This window comes from Danio rerio, chromosome 25 (genome assembly GCF_052040795.2).
Source record: "Danio rerio strain M-AB ecotype USA chromosome 25, GRCz13ab, whole genome shotgun sequence".
NCBI lineage: Eukaryota > Metazoa > Chordata > Actinopteri > Cypriniformes > Danionidae > Danio > Danio rerio.
The window spans coordinates 17,189,625-17,205,363 of record NC_141045.1 but is presented as its reverse complement, the minus strand read 5'-3'; the positions used below and the strand labels follow the sequence as shown (position 1 = coordinate 17,205,363).

Sequence of the window (15,739 nt, the reverse complement as noted above, 5' to 3'; positions counted from 1 at the left end):
ATATTAGGACAAAAAGGTTTGTTAATCACATAGGTTGAATTAAAAAAAAAAAAAAACTATTTGTTAACAAAAATAAAAAAAAAGAAATTTAAAACTAAAAGCTAAACAAACTAAATTTAAATACAATAACAAAAATTACATTAAAAACAAAAAACAAATAAATAAACAAATAAACAAACAAACAAGCAAACAAATAAATACATAGATCTACCGTTGGTGAATGCTGAATCATCATTTTGATCAGTCACCAGCAGATGGAGTCGTTTACAGAAGCTGTAGAAAGTCAAGCAGCAGCTCTTGTTCAGTCAGAATCAGACAGACAGTAAATGCCTGAGGTCAATCTCTCATCTATTCTTGACCCTTACAGACACAAACACATTTCACATCCAGATCCGATCAGCCTCATCATTACTAAACTTTAATTAATGAATGCCAATGATTTCATGAGCAAGCAACTGATTTATAAGCCTCTGCTATTTACAGTCCCGCATGTGTAATATTTGGCACATCATGAGCTTTATTCAGGACAATAATAATAACTCATGATCCGCATGCACAAATTATAGACTATGTGTGGCATGCAGAACAAAAGCTTCTAAGACAGTGGGAATAATTATGTTTATATAGAGTATATTAATCATTATATTCGATTTCAATGGTAAGGACAATTCTATTGAGTTACTATTTTTGTTGCATACGTTTAATTAAGTGATATAAAGTGATATATTTGATTTTAATAACTTAAATGTTTTGCACTTTATGAATCATTACTGATTACTTTAGTCTTGGCAATCTTATACTTCAAAAAAGAAAACTGTGACTAATTTAAAGAGTAAATAATCATTTATAATATTTAAAGATGTTTCTTTTACAAAGAAAATGAATAAAGTTTAAAATTAAAATCACTAAAACAAAAAGTGAAATAAAAATAAAATGTATACAGATGTAAAAAGTGCAAAGAAATGCAACAAAACAGTTACAAATTAAATAAAAATAATATTGCCGATTCAATTGGTCAATAAGTGTGTATAAATATTACAAAAATATCACTATGGATATAAATCATTTGAAATGTTTATTTAATTATAATTTTTTCTTTCTTTTTTTATTAAGTCACAATAGAACTAATGTTGTTTGGATTAATTATTATTATTATTATTATCTGCATTATCATAAGATTTTCCACTGAAAAAAGGCATGGTTTGATATAAAATAAAAGGCATGGTAGAAAATAAATAAATAAATCAAATCACATTGTTGGTAAAAAAAAAAAAAGATCAAATAAAATAAAAGGCATGGTTTGATAGTAAAAAAAAGGCATGGTTTTATGGATTAAAAATAAATAAATAAATAAATACATAAAATAAATGCCTAAAATGAATTAAAGGCATGGTTTGATAGAAAAAACAAAACAAAATGAAATGTCATTGTTGGATTAAAAAAAAAAATACAATAATAATAAAAAAAATAAAAAATAAAATAAATTAAATGCATGGACTGACAGAAAATAAATAAATCAAATGTCATTGTTGGTTGGAATAAAATAAAATAAAATACAATAAATAAATAAATTCAAGGCATGGTTTGATAGAAAATAAACAAATTAAATAGGATTGTTTGTTAACATAAAATACAAAAAAAATTAATAAAAGGCATGGTTTAATAGAAAATAAAATTTAAAAATTAAATGCAATTGTTGGATAAAAGTAAAATAATTATAAAAAATAAATAAAATAAAATAAAAAGGCATGGACTGAAAAAAAAATTGTTGGTTAAGATAAAATAAAATACAATAAAATAAATTAAAGGCATGATTTGATAGAAAATAAATAAATAAATCAATCAAAATAAATAAATCAAATGGCATTGTAAAATAAAATAAAATAAAATGACGCCTACAGATCTTTAGATCCTATTAAATGTTGTTCATCTTCTCCCTCATTAAAAGTAAAGAAGCCAGCAGTGTTTCTCGTGAATGTTAATGATAGTCTGTCCTCAGGTTATGGAAGTGAATAAGCAGTGTTTATCTCAGATTTGGTCTCCGTTTGACAGCCGCCTGTGCTCTGCTTTCCTTCCCCCAGCCTTCATTTGTTGACGGGCCACATTAAACATTTATCCTCTATTAGTTAAATCATGTTGGCAATGGCTGAGTCTGCTCGAGGGGCTTCACGGCCCCCTTATCCTCTCCTGATCCTACAAAACCAAATGCCTGTTTCTGTTTTGTGGTTATTCAAAACTGTTGACTTGAAACTTTACAATAACATGTTGCTTAATATGTGCTCTCTTCTGTACAGTGTTAAAATACATATTTCTTTACAGTACTTTTGGGTTGCTGATGAATTAATCAAAAAAAAAAAACTTTTTAGATAGTGCATATTAATTTAAAAATACTAATAAATAATAATTATCCAACACAGTGTATATTAATTAAATATAATTTGTAGGGGTGTCACGATTCTCCAAATTCCCGATTCGATTACATTTTCGATTCTTAAGTCACGATTCGATTCTCGATTATGAATAATTAAATAATTAATAACAAATTAATTATTTGTAGCCTGTATGTTATTGTAGCCAAATTAATTATTTGTCTACCTGACCTGTATGGTCTTTGTTTTACCCATAAACAAATCATACAGTAAATGAATAAAGGCAAGTTACACACATAATTACCACCTGTCAATCACTTTTTTCTTGTGAATAGGCAGTGATCTGTGTCATTATTATGGCGTCGGTAAAAAAAGGTGCACAACCAACAGGAACCAGCCAACAGTATCTGAGGTGTTTGCTAAAATGACTAAGTACTAGTGTGAAATTAAAAGATTGAAGCAGTCTTAACTAGGTTAATTAGGTTAACCAGGCAGGCTAGGGTAATTAGGCAAGTTATTGTATAATGATGGTTTGTTCTGGAGACAGTCTGAAAAACAATTAGCTTAAGGGGCTAAAAAATTTGACCTTAAAATGGTTAATAAAAAATTAAGAACTGCTTTTATTCTAGCCAAAATAAAACAAATAAAACTTTGTTCAGAGGAAAAAATATTATCAACATACTATCAACATTTCCTTGCTCTGTTAAACATCATTTAGGAAATATTTTAAAAAGAAAAAAACAACAAAGGGGGGCTAATAATTCTGACTTCCACTGTATATGTATTTACAGTAATTTTTAAAATATTTTTAAGAAAACTTATTCAGTTCATCAAGGCTACATTTATTAAATGTAAAAAAATGTTAAATTGTTAAATATTTATCAAAATTTTAAATAACTGCTTTGTTATTGTATGTAGTTTCAAATAAAATTATCACTCCAGACATTATTGCTTTTATTACTATTACCATTAATAAATATAATAATAATTAATATTAGTGATTTCTGAAGGATCACGTGCCTGGAGTAATGAAGCTGAAATTTCATCTTTAAAATCACTGGAATAAATGAATAAATTAAATGATAAACTACTTTTGAACAGTTATTTTATAGTGCAACATTTCACAATTTGTATTTATGATGAAATAATTGCAGCCTTGGTGAGCAGAAGAAGCTTATTTTAACATATTTAACAATCATACTGACCCCAAACTTTTGACCAGTTGTGTATAGAATATTTTAGAAGCAAAAATGTGCACTTTAATTTTAACAACCCACAGACATCGTCACCGAATATAAAGCAGAGGTCAGACTTTCTCATCTATACAAAGCCTCATTTCAATTTTCAGGTTTTGTAAAAATCGATCTATTGAATTAATCAATCTATTAAAGAAACGTTGACTAGAATTCTGCATGATAGGCTTAATATATAGAGAGACATAGCAGATGAACAGAGACTGCATCAGATCAATGTAAATCTTTCTTTCGAGCTGTCAGTGCGGAAATGAACAAAACAACAGGCCTAATACAACATATTATACGATTAAAATATGGAAAAATGAACAGATAGTAATTTCGGTCAATTTTCCTGACGGATAAACCGAGATCAGGCTGGATAAACAGCTCTCGGTAATATTTCAGCATGTTTTCACTTTCGCATTTACCGGTAAGAATGACATCTCGCCCTGCTCATCGTTTTCTCTTCATATAGCTGTATATATGGCTATTACACGATCATAATACACTGTGATATAGCCTGGGTCGTTAGTTCGTTGCATTGTTTTGTTTTCTCACTACAATCGATCCGCTCAATAGGGCACAGACCGTCTCATTCAGGCAATCTTGGACTGATTGATTTGGCGCGGATGCGAGTGCAACTGCTCGATATATGCCAAACAAACTAACGGGGGAAACGAGACAGATTCCGAAACAAACTATGTGTGAAAGCACCGTAAGATTGTATTTGCACACAATTGTCGCAGCACGCAGCTCTGGCTCGATCTGTCAGTCAACAAGGCAGCACTGGCCCGAGCGTCTCGCACGCTGTCAAGCCCTGAAGGTTTAAGCTCTGTTGATGGGTCTCCTGCGTCTGCACAGTTTAACAAGCACTTCAACAAGCGTGTTTTTTTCCCGCTTGGCAAGCCAAGCTGACGTGACATGGGGGCGTGGCAGCATCGACGATTCTATTTTTTGATACGATAATCGAAATCGAGCATAAATTTCGAGCGATTTTCGATTAAAATCGAAATCGTGACACCCTTAATAATTTGATACATTACATAAATATTTCCCCAAAATCCAAACAAATAACGCAACCAAGGCGCATTCTGAAAATGTACCACTATATACATTTCTGGAGAGCAGCAAATACATAGTAGGAGGTATGTTTTTTTGCAGTTTTGTTTTCTCAAATCCATCAGAGGCTGCTGTGTATGCTTTTTCAGATGTGAAATTTCTCTTCCGAGTGCCATTCGTGCCTGCTGTTCACACGTAAATCCACCAGAGGATATCGACTAACAATAAATAACTGACTATCGACTGACTAAATAACTGACTGACTGATCGACTGACCCAACCTTCTCCTTCCCTAAAAAAACCCATGCGAACACAGGAAGATCATGCAAACTCCACACAGAAATGCCAACTGACCCAGCCGGAGCTTGAACCAGTGACCTCCTTGCTGTGAGACAATCATACTACCTACAGCACCACAAAAAAAGTCAATTTGATTGCAAGAATCATTTGTAATAATAAATATTAATACAGAATTTTCACACAAAAAATACACATTAATTGCAAGAATGTTTTGTAATAAAGATTACTACAGAATGTTCACTGCTACATGAATCAATAAATTGAAATATATTTAAATACAGTAATAAACAATAAAATAAAACATCAACAAAAACATTTAAACACAAAATAATACATTTAAATGATTGTATTTTGATACAATAATAAATATAAAATAAAAAACATGTTTGCTATTTAAATATATATATATATATATATATATATATATATATATATATATATATATATATATATATATATATATATATATCAACGTTAAAAAATAAACATTTTATTTAATGAGTTTAAGAAAAAAAAAATTATTGCACAAAAAATACACATTAATTGCAAAAATAATTTGCAATAAATAATATTGAGTCAAAAGACAAAATCTAAACAAATTTAATTATAAACCAATATTCTATAAATTGTAATATTAATGACTATATAAAATATGACAGTAATATTCCACTTGATGTCTTTGTTTTGTAACACTTACCAATTAAAGTTATTTTATACAATTAAACAAATTATCACTTTGAATTGTAACTCCCAATCAGTGATGAGAATAACAGCGCTATAAATAAATGGCGTTACTAACGGCTTTATTCAGTAATAAGTAATCAAATGAATTACTGTTTCCCCCATTACAACGCCATTACCGTTACTGAAAATAAAATGTGCGTTATTATAATTAAATAACACTGTCATAGCACAGTCATAGGACCTCTCTGGTGTGTGTTCGGGGCTTCGATGATGACTGGTGTGTCTGTGAACGTGATTTAACTGAAAATGTGATGATTGGCTTATAGAGTACATTTCCATCATTTGCCAATCAAAGGCAGAGTAGAGCAGTTGTTTATATAAGCACACGCACATGCAGTGCACACACAAATGACCAGTGGCCTCATGTATCAAAGCATTTCGATTTACTAACCAGGAAATGAACATGAGAATGTGTGTTAGTCCACGCCAACTTCATGCCTGGTGTACGTGCATTTCATTTTATTTCCATTAGCGACTCCTAGAGGCAATTATGTTAAATTGCACACTACAAAGTATCTTTGAGCCGTGCAATGGCAGTTGTATGGGACGGGATCATACCCATGTCTAGCAGGTATATAAGGTTTCCATACCATGCAGGTGACCAGCCAAACATTAAATCGCAATTTGCAGCAATAGCCGGTTTTACCAATGTAATCGGAGCGATACTGCACGCACATTGCTATAAAGGCGCCATCTGAAGACGAATTTGCATACGTTAATCGGAAACATTTCCATTCAATAAATGTGCAAATAATATGTGATGCTCAAATGCGCTTAACATAAAACACACACTCACTTATTAATGATTCCTACTTGTCTTCCTCTTGATGAAGGAAAAATCAGATGAAAACATGCTGCCATGCACTTTACGAACTACGCCACTCACGTCTGCCGCTGTCTTTAATTATGTTGTCTCTGTCAATTAAACGGTGATGGGTGGAAATGAATCAACTAGCTCGTTCCAACAAGGTGTGCTATTTGGACTTAGCCTAAATAGAAACTACAAAATTTTACACTTTTACATCGGACCATTTCTTTTTTAATTCACTCACAGTGCTATGTTTAGACCTATCTGCGTTAACTGTGTCAGCTAAACTCTCCCACTCTTTTTTTTTTCTTTTGTTATTAATTCCGGAAGACAAACTTGCAAATAGCACCATTTTTATCCAGTCTACCTCTAATAGGAGTGCTGGTGGTGTAAATATAATCATTTTGCTAATATTCAATTCAAATTGTTTCATTAATAGATTTTCTTGAATTTGTCTCTCACATTGTCTCACAACATTAAAATAGTGTAAATTAGTGTACAGTGTTTATATTTATTTTATTGTCATTTGCCAAATTAGATTTTTTTAAAGTAACGCAATAGTTACTTTCCCAGTTAATTAGTTACTTTTATAATTATGTAACCTAGTTACTAACTCAGTTATTATTTGTGAGAAGAAACTAGTAGCTATAACTAATTACTATTTTAAAGGAACCTGCCCAACTCTGCTCCCAATACATTTTTCCTGAAAGCTTTACCTTTGTTTGGCAAATGCTTTTCTTTCAAAATGTCCAGCACCATGAAATCCTTTTAAAAAGCCTCACACATGCAGTGTTGAGGGAATCCGATTAGCATGCAGAGATCAAGAGATATGGTGAAGAAAAAAAAAAACACTGTATCGAAGCAAAACCTTATCTGATCGCTTCAAGAAAAGCAGCCAATCAGGAGAAGACTGCTAACCTTTTTATGCAAATCAACACACAATGCATTTAATCTAACAGTGGATCAGCTGTTTATTTGTTTTTTAACATAATGAAGACTGCAACTCATGTAGGAGTTCATCCGGAGCATTTCAAATCAGCCTGAAATGAACTGAAATTCTTCTCTTACCAGCAATAATATCATCCATTTGTTCCAAGGCGGCTTCTAACATGTGACTTGCATCTGAGGCCATGGCATCTGCAGCTCCTCTTCTCTCTGACCTGCACAAATGTGTCATCTCATTATGCAACATCACAAACACGAGTCACAAATACAGTTGCTGGGAACTTGGGAAAGTGCATTTCGAAACTAAGGGTGGAGTAAAAAAAATATTATAATAATCTTGTGTGTGAACCGATCCCATGAATCTCATCTGACGGCAAGTAGCAGCTTGGCGTGTTTGAGACTGAGGTTTTCCTGCGCTGTAATGTGACTTGACATTACACAAACTCCCTTGAGCCAATGTGGCTTGGTTTTAACAATGTGCAAATACAAATTACACTGCCCACTGCGACAAGAATATATTTAGAAAATGCCACTTGGAAAATGAATTTGATTAGAAGGGGACTTATTTTCATAGTTCAAATTCAAATAAATATATCGGGTGTTCTCAGAATGTGTCTGTAATGATTCAGTTTAAAATAAACCATCAATTAGGACTGCAGGATAATGGAAAAATCTGACATAGTGAAATTATCTTTTGTGGCGATAAATATGAATAGAATTTCGCCAGATGATTTGAATAGCTCTTTTTAGAAAGATTTCATTAATTTGGAACCAATGGGATGATCAAGTCTTTTTCTAAGCAGTGTATCTGTATAAAATATAATAAATTACAAGCATATATATATTCGGCAGAGCAAAAATAAAAGTTAAATAAACCGTGCTGTATGGTTTTCTGGGGAGTGTGACAGTATTCAATGACAGAAATTGAACAATCAAATTGTAATTTGTCATGATCATAATTGCATAAATAATAAAATTATATAAATATATAGTTAATAATACCTTTAAACTTTAATAAAAAATGAAATCCTGCAATGTGACTTTTGCGGATATACAGTCATTGCGATATCAATGCTCAAACTTAATATTGTTCAGCCCTTCCACAATTCATTTATTATTCTGTGAAATTTACTGTTCATTCATCAATTTTCCTTCGGCTTAGTTCCTCATTTTTAAGTGGTCCCCACAGTGGAATGAACTGCCAACTAGGGTATTGCCGATAGACGATGCCATCATTTTTTTATGGTATGGTTATGGGTAAAGCAAAAACCATGTGGGTCAGGTAGCGAAAACGGTAGGCTACAATTAATTAATTCGTTATGAATTCATTTATATTCAACAACGACCAACCCCCCCACAAATATTTATAACAATTTACATAATTTGTCACATAATCTCCTTAAAAATGAAATTCAACCACTCTTATGTTCGTTGGTTTACCCAATAACAGAACATTTGTAATGTTTTTGTGGCACAAACGTTGTCAATATTCAGCTGTTACATTGAGTAAAAAGAAATGGGACTGCTGCAGTGGTTTTGTGGGTGGAAACGTGAAGAGTCATAATATAAAATAAAATAGAATTCAATAGAAGTGTGAAATCTCTGCAGTTCCTTGTAAAACCTCATAATCTAACATACTTGCAGAGAAAGGCTTACTAAAACAAAGTTACTGAGATGTTTACATTTTTTACTCAAAAAATGACTTTTGGTGCTTATTTAAACTACATATTAAAGGTGCAGTATGCAAGTTTGACACTCAGGGGTTGAACAATGTATTGCATTCCTGAATCAAAAACGCAGGTTGCCAGATTGATGACATCAACAGGAGTGTGCCTGACTATTGAGCCAAAAGGCTGATTGAAGTTGTGTTCTAAATAGAAGCAACGACATGCGATAGAAGGAATATTCTCCATATTAAAAGGAGTTTTTGTTCTAACCAACACCTCAAATTGATATATGAGATACAGCTTCTATTTCTTGCAGCTGAACAACAGAAAACTGAAAATGATCACCTCAGGTACACCTCATGTGCCTTATTCAGTGGTAAATACTAATAATGTAAGTTTAATTGTCATTTTACATTTAATTTATTGCCATACTACTGAAAGCAGTAGCAGATAGATCACCTCTAATCTCTGAACCTGACCATTTTGTGAGTTAGCTCATATTCAGTGCTTCTGAATAGCTGCATTTAAATTTCTGTCATGTTTCATCTGGTGCAAAAAGCCAAATTGCTTATCACTGCAAATTTTGTCACGTTGCGTGTTGTTAGGACACAGGGTTACAATGTAACCTTCTAACCTAATTTATAACATTTATATTATTAGCTCATTGATAACCTTATGAGAAACTTTAAATCTGCGTCTCATTTTGGAGTCTGCTACTGTCCATCGAAGGTCGCATTTCAGTTACGGACGCATGCGTTGAGAGCCTTCCTGACTGAATGAATGAAATACGCGGCCTTCCAACAAGGCAACCCGGGGTGCTGAAATATAATTAACTAAACTGGCATTGGGCGGGTTAAAAGAGCCAAAACAAAGACAGACGTTCCGGCACGTAACAGACATTTTCAAAGCAGATTATCTGACTTCAGGATTGTTTTTCAGATAAACAAGTATGTTAACTTAGGATGTTTCTTAAATATCTACAAACATATTATGTTTTTTTATGCTTTAGAAGAGTCAAAAATTTACATACAGCACCTTTAAAAGAGTTGAAACACCACAATACTTAAGGTTTTTTGGGGGACAACTTAATTGTTTTCTGTTCAGTCCACCTAAACTTGTAAAAATGTATTTGTAAAAGTCATCCTAATCGATTTGTTTTGAGACAACATGAAGAACTTGTGGAACCCAGCATTTTTTACAGTGTTGGCAGATGCATAAAGGACTCATTTGTAGCACTTAAAAACAGAAAAATTCAGACTTTCATGATACATTCCCTTTAAGATAAAATGGTCTTCATGGTGGAGTGGCGTTAACCCCAGTCGTATCCTGAGGCGGGTTGACTTTCTCCCTATGGGACCTCAGTGTTGGAGGGAAATTTGAGAATAATTAAGCCTGTCAGGGTCAAGTTTCACCCTATTCTTGTGGCATGTGTACGCACATTCATACATCATATATTTGGCCTGCACACATAAGCAAACACAAACACAAAGAGACGGCTCTAAATTATGGAAGACTTAAAGGTACGGTCACATCAACGGTTTTTCTGCCTTTTATGCAGGTGAATACTGTCATTTTAATTATCATCTCACAATTGAGATACAAACAGATTTTGCAATGGGTTTACATTTTTTTATGGGGAGTTTTTGCCAAACTTCACTCATTTAAAAAGAAGCGCAAAATGAGTTCTTGTACTTGTTACTTTAGCTCACATATTATGATTTTAATGTGCTTTCTAAGAAATTTGGGGTTATTTTAACCCAAATTGGTTAACATGCGTAATAGATTACATAAGATTAGATTCAACTTTATTGTTATAACACATGTACAAGGCAACGAAATGCAGTTTAGGTCTAACCAGGAGTGCAGGATATAGGTATGAATGAAAGTAAGTTATGAAGTGCAAAACTATGGTGATATTTACAGATACAGCACTGTGAACATTATATAAAGTTTGTATTAAATATGAACAAAGATTTACAATACATGAATATATGTAAAGGTTGCTATTAATAATCCGAGGTATGCAGATAGTGGTATTTAGATGCAGATAGACTAACACAAATATTGGGATAAATTTGATCCTTTTAATTTAGTTAAAAAAATTAACCCTGCAGTTTGTTTAGTCCATATTAAACTCAGCATTGGGTTAAAATAACCTAGCCTTTTTTAGAGTGTAACTTTAAATATTATAATGTGACTTTAAATTTCATAATGTGAAATATTAGAAAATGATAAATACCTCAACCAGAAAGATATATACTGCAGTATTATATATTATAATGAATCTGTTAATTGGACAATAGTGTAATAAACTCTATTAGAACAATGTTATTTTCCATAACTTAAATATTTCGCAAATCTTAAAATCCCATTTTAAAGGGGTGTGTTTTTTCAGTTCCCCAAGACTTTCATTAATTTTTGAAAAACACAATTGTCTTTGTCCAGCAAGGTTTTCTTTTCCACATCAGGTCATAAAAAATAAAGCGGATTACTTATATTACAGATATTTCGCCTATCATGGGTTATCTTTAGAATGTAACTCCTGCAATAAATGAGAGACCACTGTATTTATCAATGTATGTCATGTGTTATATTTTATGCAGATGCATATCATATATATTTATGCTCTCCCCCTTATAAAATGTTTCTAAAATTATGAATTCTTTCCCAAAAAAACTATTCATTTTATCAAGGGGGAAATTAAAATAAATATTGCAATATATATTGTAAAAATATCACAATGTCAGTTTTTTCTAACATCGTTCTTGTCTCTTTGAAAAAAACGTACACAAGTAGTCACTGAGGTGGCACCTTTTCAAAAGGTACACATTTGTACTTGAAGGGTCCATATTGGTACCTTAAAAGTTTATATTAGTACCTACAAATTTTAAGAGGAACACTTTTGTACTTTTTAGGTACTAATATACCCTTAGGGTATTAATATGGACATTTTAGGCACAAATTTGTACCTTTCAAAAAGTTACCACCCCAGTGACAACTCGTGTACCTTTCTGAGAGGATTTCTCTAGAATATCTTAATTTGTGTTCTGAAGATGAATGAATATCTTAGGGCTTTGATACGACATGAAAATTATTAATAACAGATATTTTATTTGCTTGGTAAACGTTTAGTAACTCACTAGCAACCACCAAGAACACCTTAGCAACTCCCAGATAACAACTCGGACACCTTTTGCAATAAATCACAGTGGAAAAATGTAACACCCACTAAAAAGACTGCACGTCATAAGCTTAACGTTGAACCTTCTTGTAATCTTATAATTGCTTGGCACAAATGCATGCCAAATCTGATAAAAGCTCTTCATTATGTAGCTTAATTTAGCCCTGGACAACAAGAGACTGTTGACTTTATTTAAGGCACTGAGATGCTTCAGTGATGAAACAATGTAACGGAAACATACAGTGCACAACAACAGTGCTATAATAATTAACTGATAAAAGCGTAAATGCACAACAAGAAGAGATGAGCGCAGACTGGTGCTCTTCATTAACACATAGCGTGCTTTTGATAGAAGCAAAGAAATGAAACATCCAGTAAAACCTCAAGCACTGCACACACACCCTAGTCATTCCAGTAGATAAGGGTGTGTAGGCTTTCTGTGATCTGCTATTTGGCTAAAAAAAGGAGTCACGTCTTGATTGTCCTTCACTTAATAACATAGGGTTACTTACAATTTTCTTTTTTATCTTGCATTCAATAATCTCTGTTTGTTCAATGTTTTGCAAACAAAATATCAGAGTTTTCAATGAATTTCATTTAGAAACTACATTTGCATATTTTTTAAAGTTCAAATGAAATTTGCAAGCCATTTGAAAACTTATATTACACTGAACTGACTCAATACAATACGTTAAATTATAATTTTTTATAAGTTAAACATAGTTTATTAAGTTAAAGTAACATAAAAAAAAACTTTTTAACAATTGTTTAATTGTTTTTACAGTGTAGTATATTGAATCTCAAAAATCTGTATTTTTCCCAAATTCTATTAATTTCATATTGTATGCTTTTAAAATGAAGAGGTGTTTTGTGTGTTCATGTCTGCTTGAATGGCGACACAGTGGCGCATTAGGTAGTGCTGTCTCTCACAGCAAGAAGGTCGCTGGTTTGAGCCTTGGCTGGGTCGGTTTCTGCAACAGTTCAAAAACATGCGGTACATGTAAATTGGGTAGGCTAAATTGTCCGTAGTGTATGTGTGTGTATGGATGTTTCCCAGAGATGAGTTGCAGTTGGAAGGGCATTCCCTGCATAAAAAACATATGCTGGATAAGCTGGCCACCTTATCCAGCTTATTTTTACGCAGCGGATGCCCTTCCAGCCCCAACCCCTCTCTGGGAAACATCCACACACACTTCTTCACACTCATACACTATGGACAATTTAGCCTACCCAATTCACCTGTACCGCATGTTTTTGGACTGTGGGGGAAACGGGAGAACCCGGAAGGAACCCACGCGAATACAGGGGGAACATGCAAACTTCACACAGAATCGCTAACGTACACAGCCGAGGCTCGAAAAAGCAACCTTCTTGCTGTGAGGCGACAGCACTATCTACTGCGCCACTACATATATACTGTATTAATTACCATAATGTATGATTAAAGCAATTGATTATACAAAGTATGTTTTTAGTTATATTTAATAAATATAATTATTCAATATAATGAATAAAATAAAACATAAAATATAATAAAGTATATATAGTTAATCAACAAATTTAATAATATATAGAATTATATAGCATGTAAGAAATACTGGGGTGGCATGGTGATGCAGTGAGTAGCGCTGTCGACTCACAGCAAGACGGTCGCTGGTTCGAGCCGCTGGGTCAGTTGGCATTTCTGTGTGGAGTTGGCATGTTCTCAATGGTGTGGCTAAATATCAACTTCGATATAAACTGCGCTGGGAGTAGGTAAATACTGTATTAATTTACATAATATATAATTATAGCAATTGATAATACAAATTATGCTCTTAATATAAAAAGCTATATTTTTGTATTGCAATTCTAACTATACAATTTAAATATTTATTTAAGTATTAATTCAGCTTTATATGTATTTATATACTGTTAGATTCTCATTGTACAGTTACATTGCACTCTAGAAAGTCAGTAACATTAAACATTATGTTTTTATTAGTTCAATAACAAATGCAATATAGCTGACAAATTATTATTTATTTTAAAAGGTCTAAAGCTTCAAGTTTGACTTCTTTTTTACTATAAGTGAAGTTTTATAAACTAATTTCGAGAGGAGCACATGATTTGATTGAGCACTGCTGACTGCTCATCTGTAATCAGTAATAATCCAATCAGAGTGATCCTAGTTTAATATAAATGGATCATTTTCTTCTTTTCTCCATTTTCTCTTTTGGAAGAATCCCCCCTTTCACCCCTTTTTCTCCCTTTTCTAAAGGGGAGCTCTTGAGACCTACTTGATCTCGGATCTCCTGATATGCTTATTGTCCGAGCAGGAGCCCTGGGCTCGATATCTCCAAGCTCAGGGTTCTCTGCCGGGACAGCATGCCAAACCTGCTATACATGCTAAGCATATCTAAGTGGGAACTCTTAAAAACGTTTTTAAGTGACTTATTAATTTGTACCTAGAATTATAAAATCAAATACAATGTCAGTCCCTTTAACTGACAATTTTTAAATCTTTTAGTTGTTTAGTTGTTCCAGCCTTAAACAATTGAGATGGGGGACAGCAGCAGCACTCATGATCCTCGCTATTTACAGAAGCCTGATAAGCCAAAACAAACACACAAACTGTAAACTGCAGGACCTACAAAAACGCCTCTTTCTGCTCAAAGCTCAACAACTGCACTGAATATCTGCACTAACACTGTTTATCACAGAGACTGATGGCCATTCAGACCACAGGTTAATTATGACGAAACACACATCTGTAATGAAGAGTCTGACATGCACTTTAACAGTGTAGAAATCCCATAGACTTACGGTAAGAGAGAGAGAGAGAGTTTTATATCATGGAGAAGTGGCCAGTGGGCTGTTTTGACTGGGGTCAATAAAGTGGCCGGCCAAAATACCACAGTAATCTGGCTTGTGGCGATGAGTTTTCACAGCTTTTGCAAACATCACTCACATTTATTTCAAAAACACAAAAATATTGCAACAACAAAAATTGTTTTATATTAATAAACATGTTGTGCATTTTACTCATATATTATGAAATGTGCTAAATATAGCAAGGACATTTTCACCGTATGTCTGATAATATTTTTTCTTCTGGAGAAAGTCTTATTTGTTTTATTTCGGCTTGGAAAACCATTTTAAGGTCAATATTATTAGCCCCTTTAGGCTGTATTTTTTGATAGTCTACAGAACAAACCATTGTTGTACAATAACTTGCCTAATAACCCTAACCTACCTAGTTAACCTAAATAACCTAGTTAAGCCTTTAAATGTCACTTAAGCTGTATAGAAGTGTCTTGAAACATATCTAGTCAAATTTTACTGTCATCATGGCAAAGATAAAATAAATGTTATTAGAGTTATTAAAACTATTATCTTTAAAAATATGTTAAACAGAAATTACACAACACTCCAATCATCACTTTAAAGCT

The 15,739-nt window shown here is 32.8% G+C and overlaps 1 protein-coding gene across 2 annotated transcripts in view; it reads right to left on the bottom strand.

The window, feature by feature from the left end:
• The window catches only part of ppfibp2b (PPFIA binding protein 2b), a 104,042-nt gene that overhangs the window by 74,271 nt on the left and 14,032 nt on the right, over positions 1 to 15,739 (bottom strand). For both annotated transcript variants that reach the window (NM_001326598.2, NM_001002362.3), the window contains exon 2: positions 7,584 to 7,675. In NM_001326598.2, coding sequence (NP_001313527.1) covers positions 7,584 to 7,647 — 64 coding nt within the window. In that variant the 5' untranslated portion in view covers positions 7,648 to 7,675. The remainder of the gene's footprint in view (positions 1 to 7,583; positions 7,676 to 15,739) is intronic.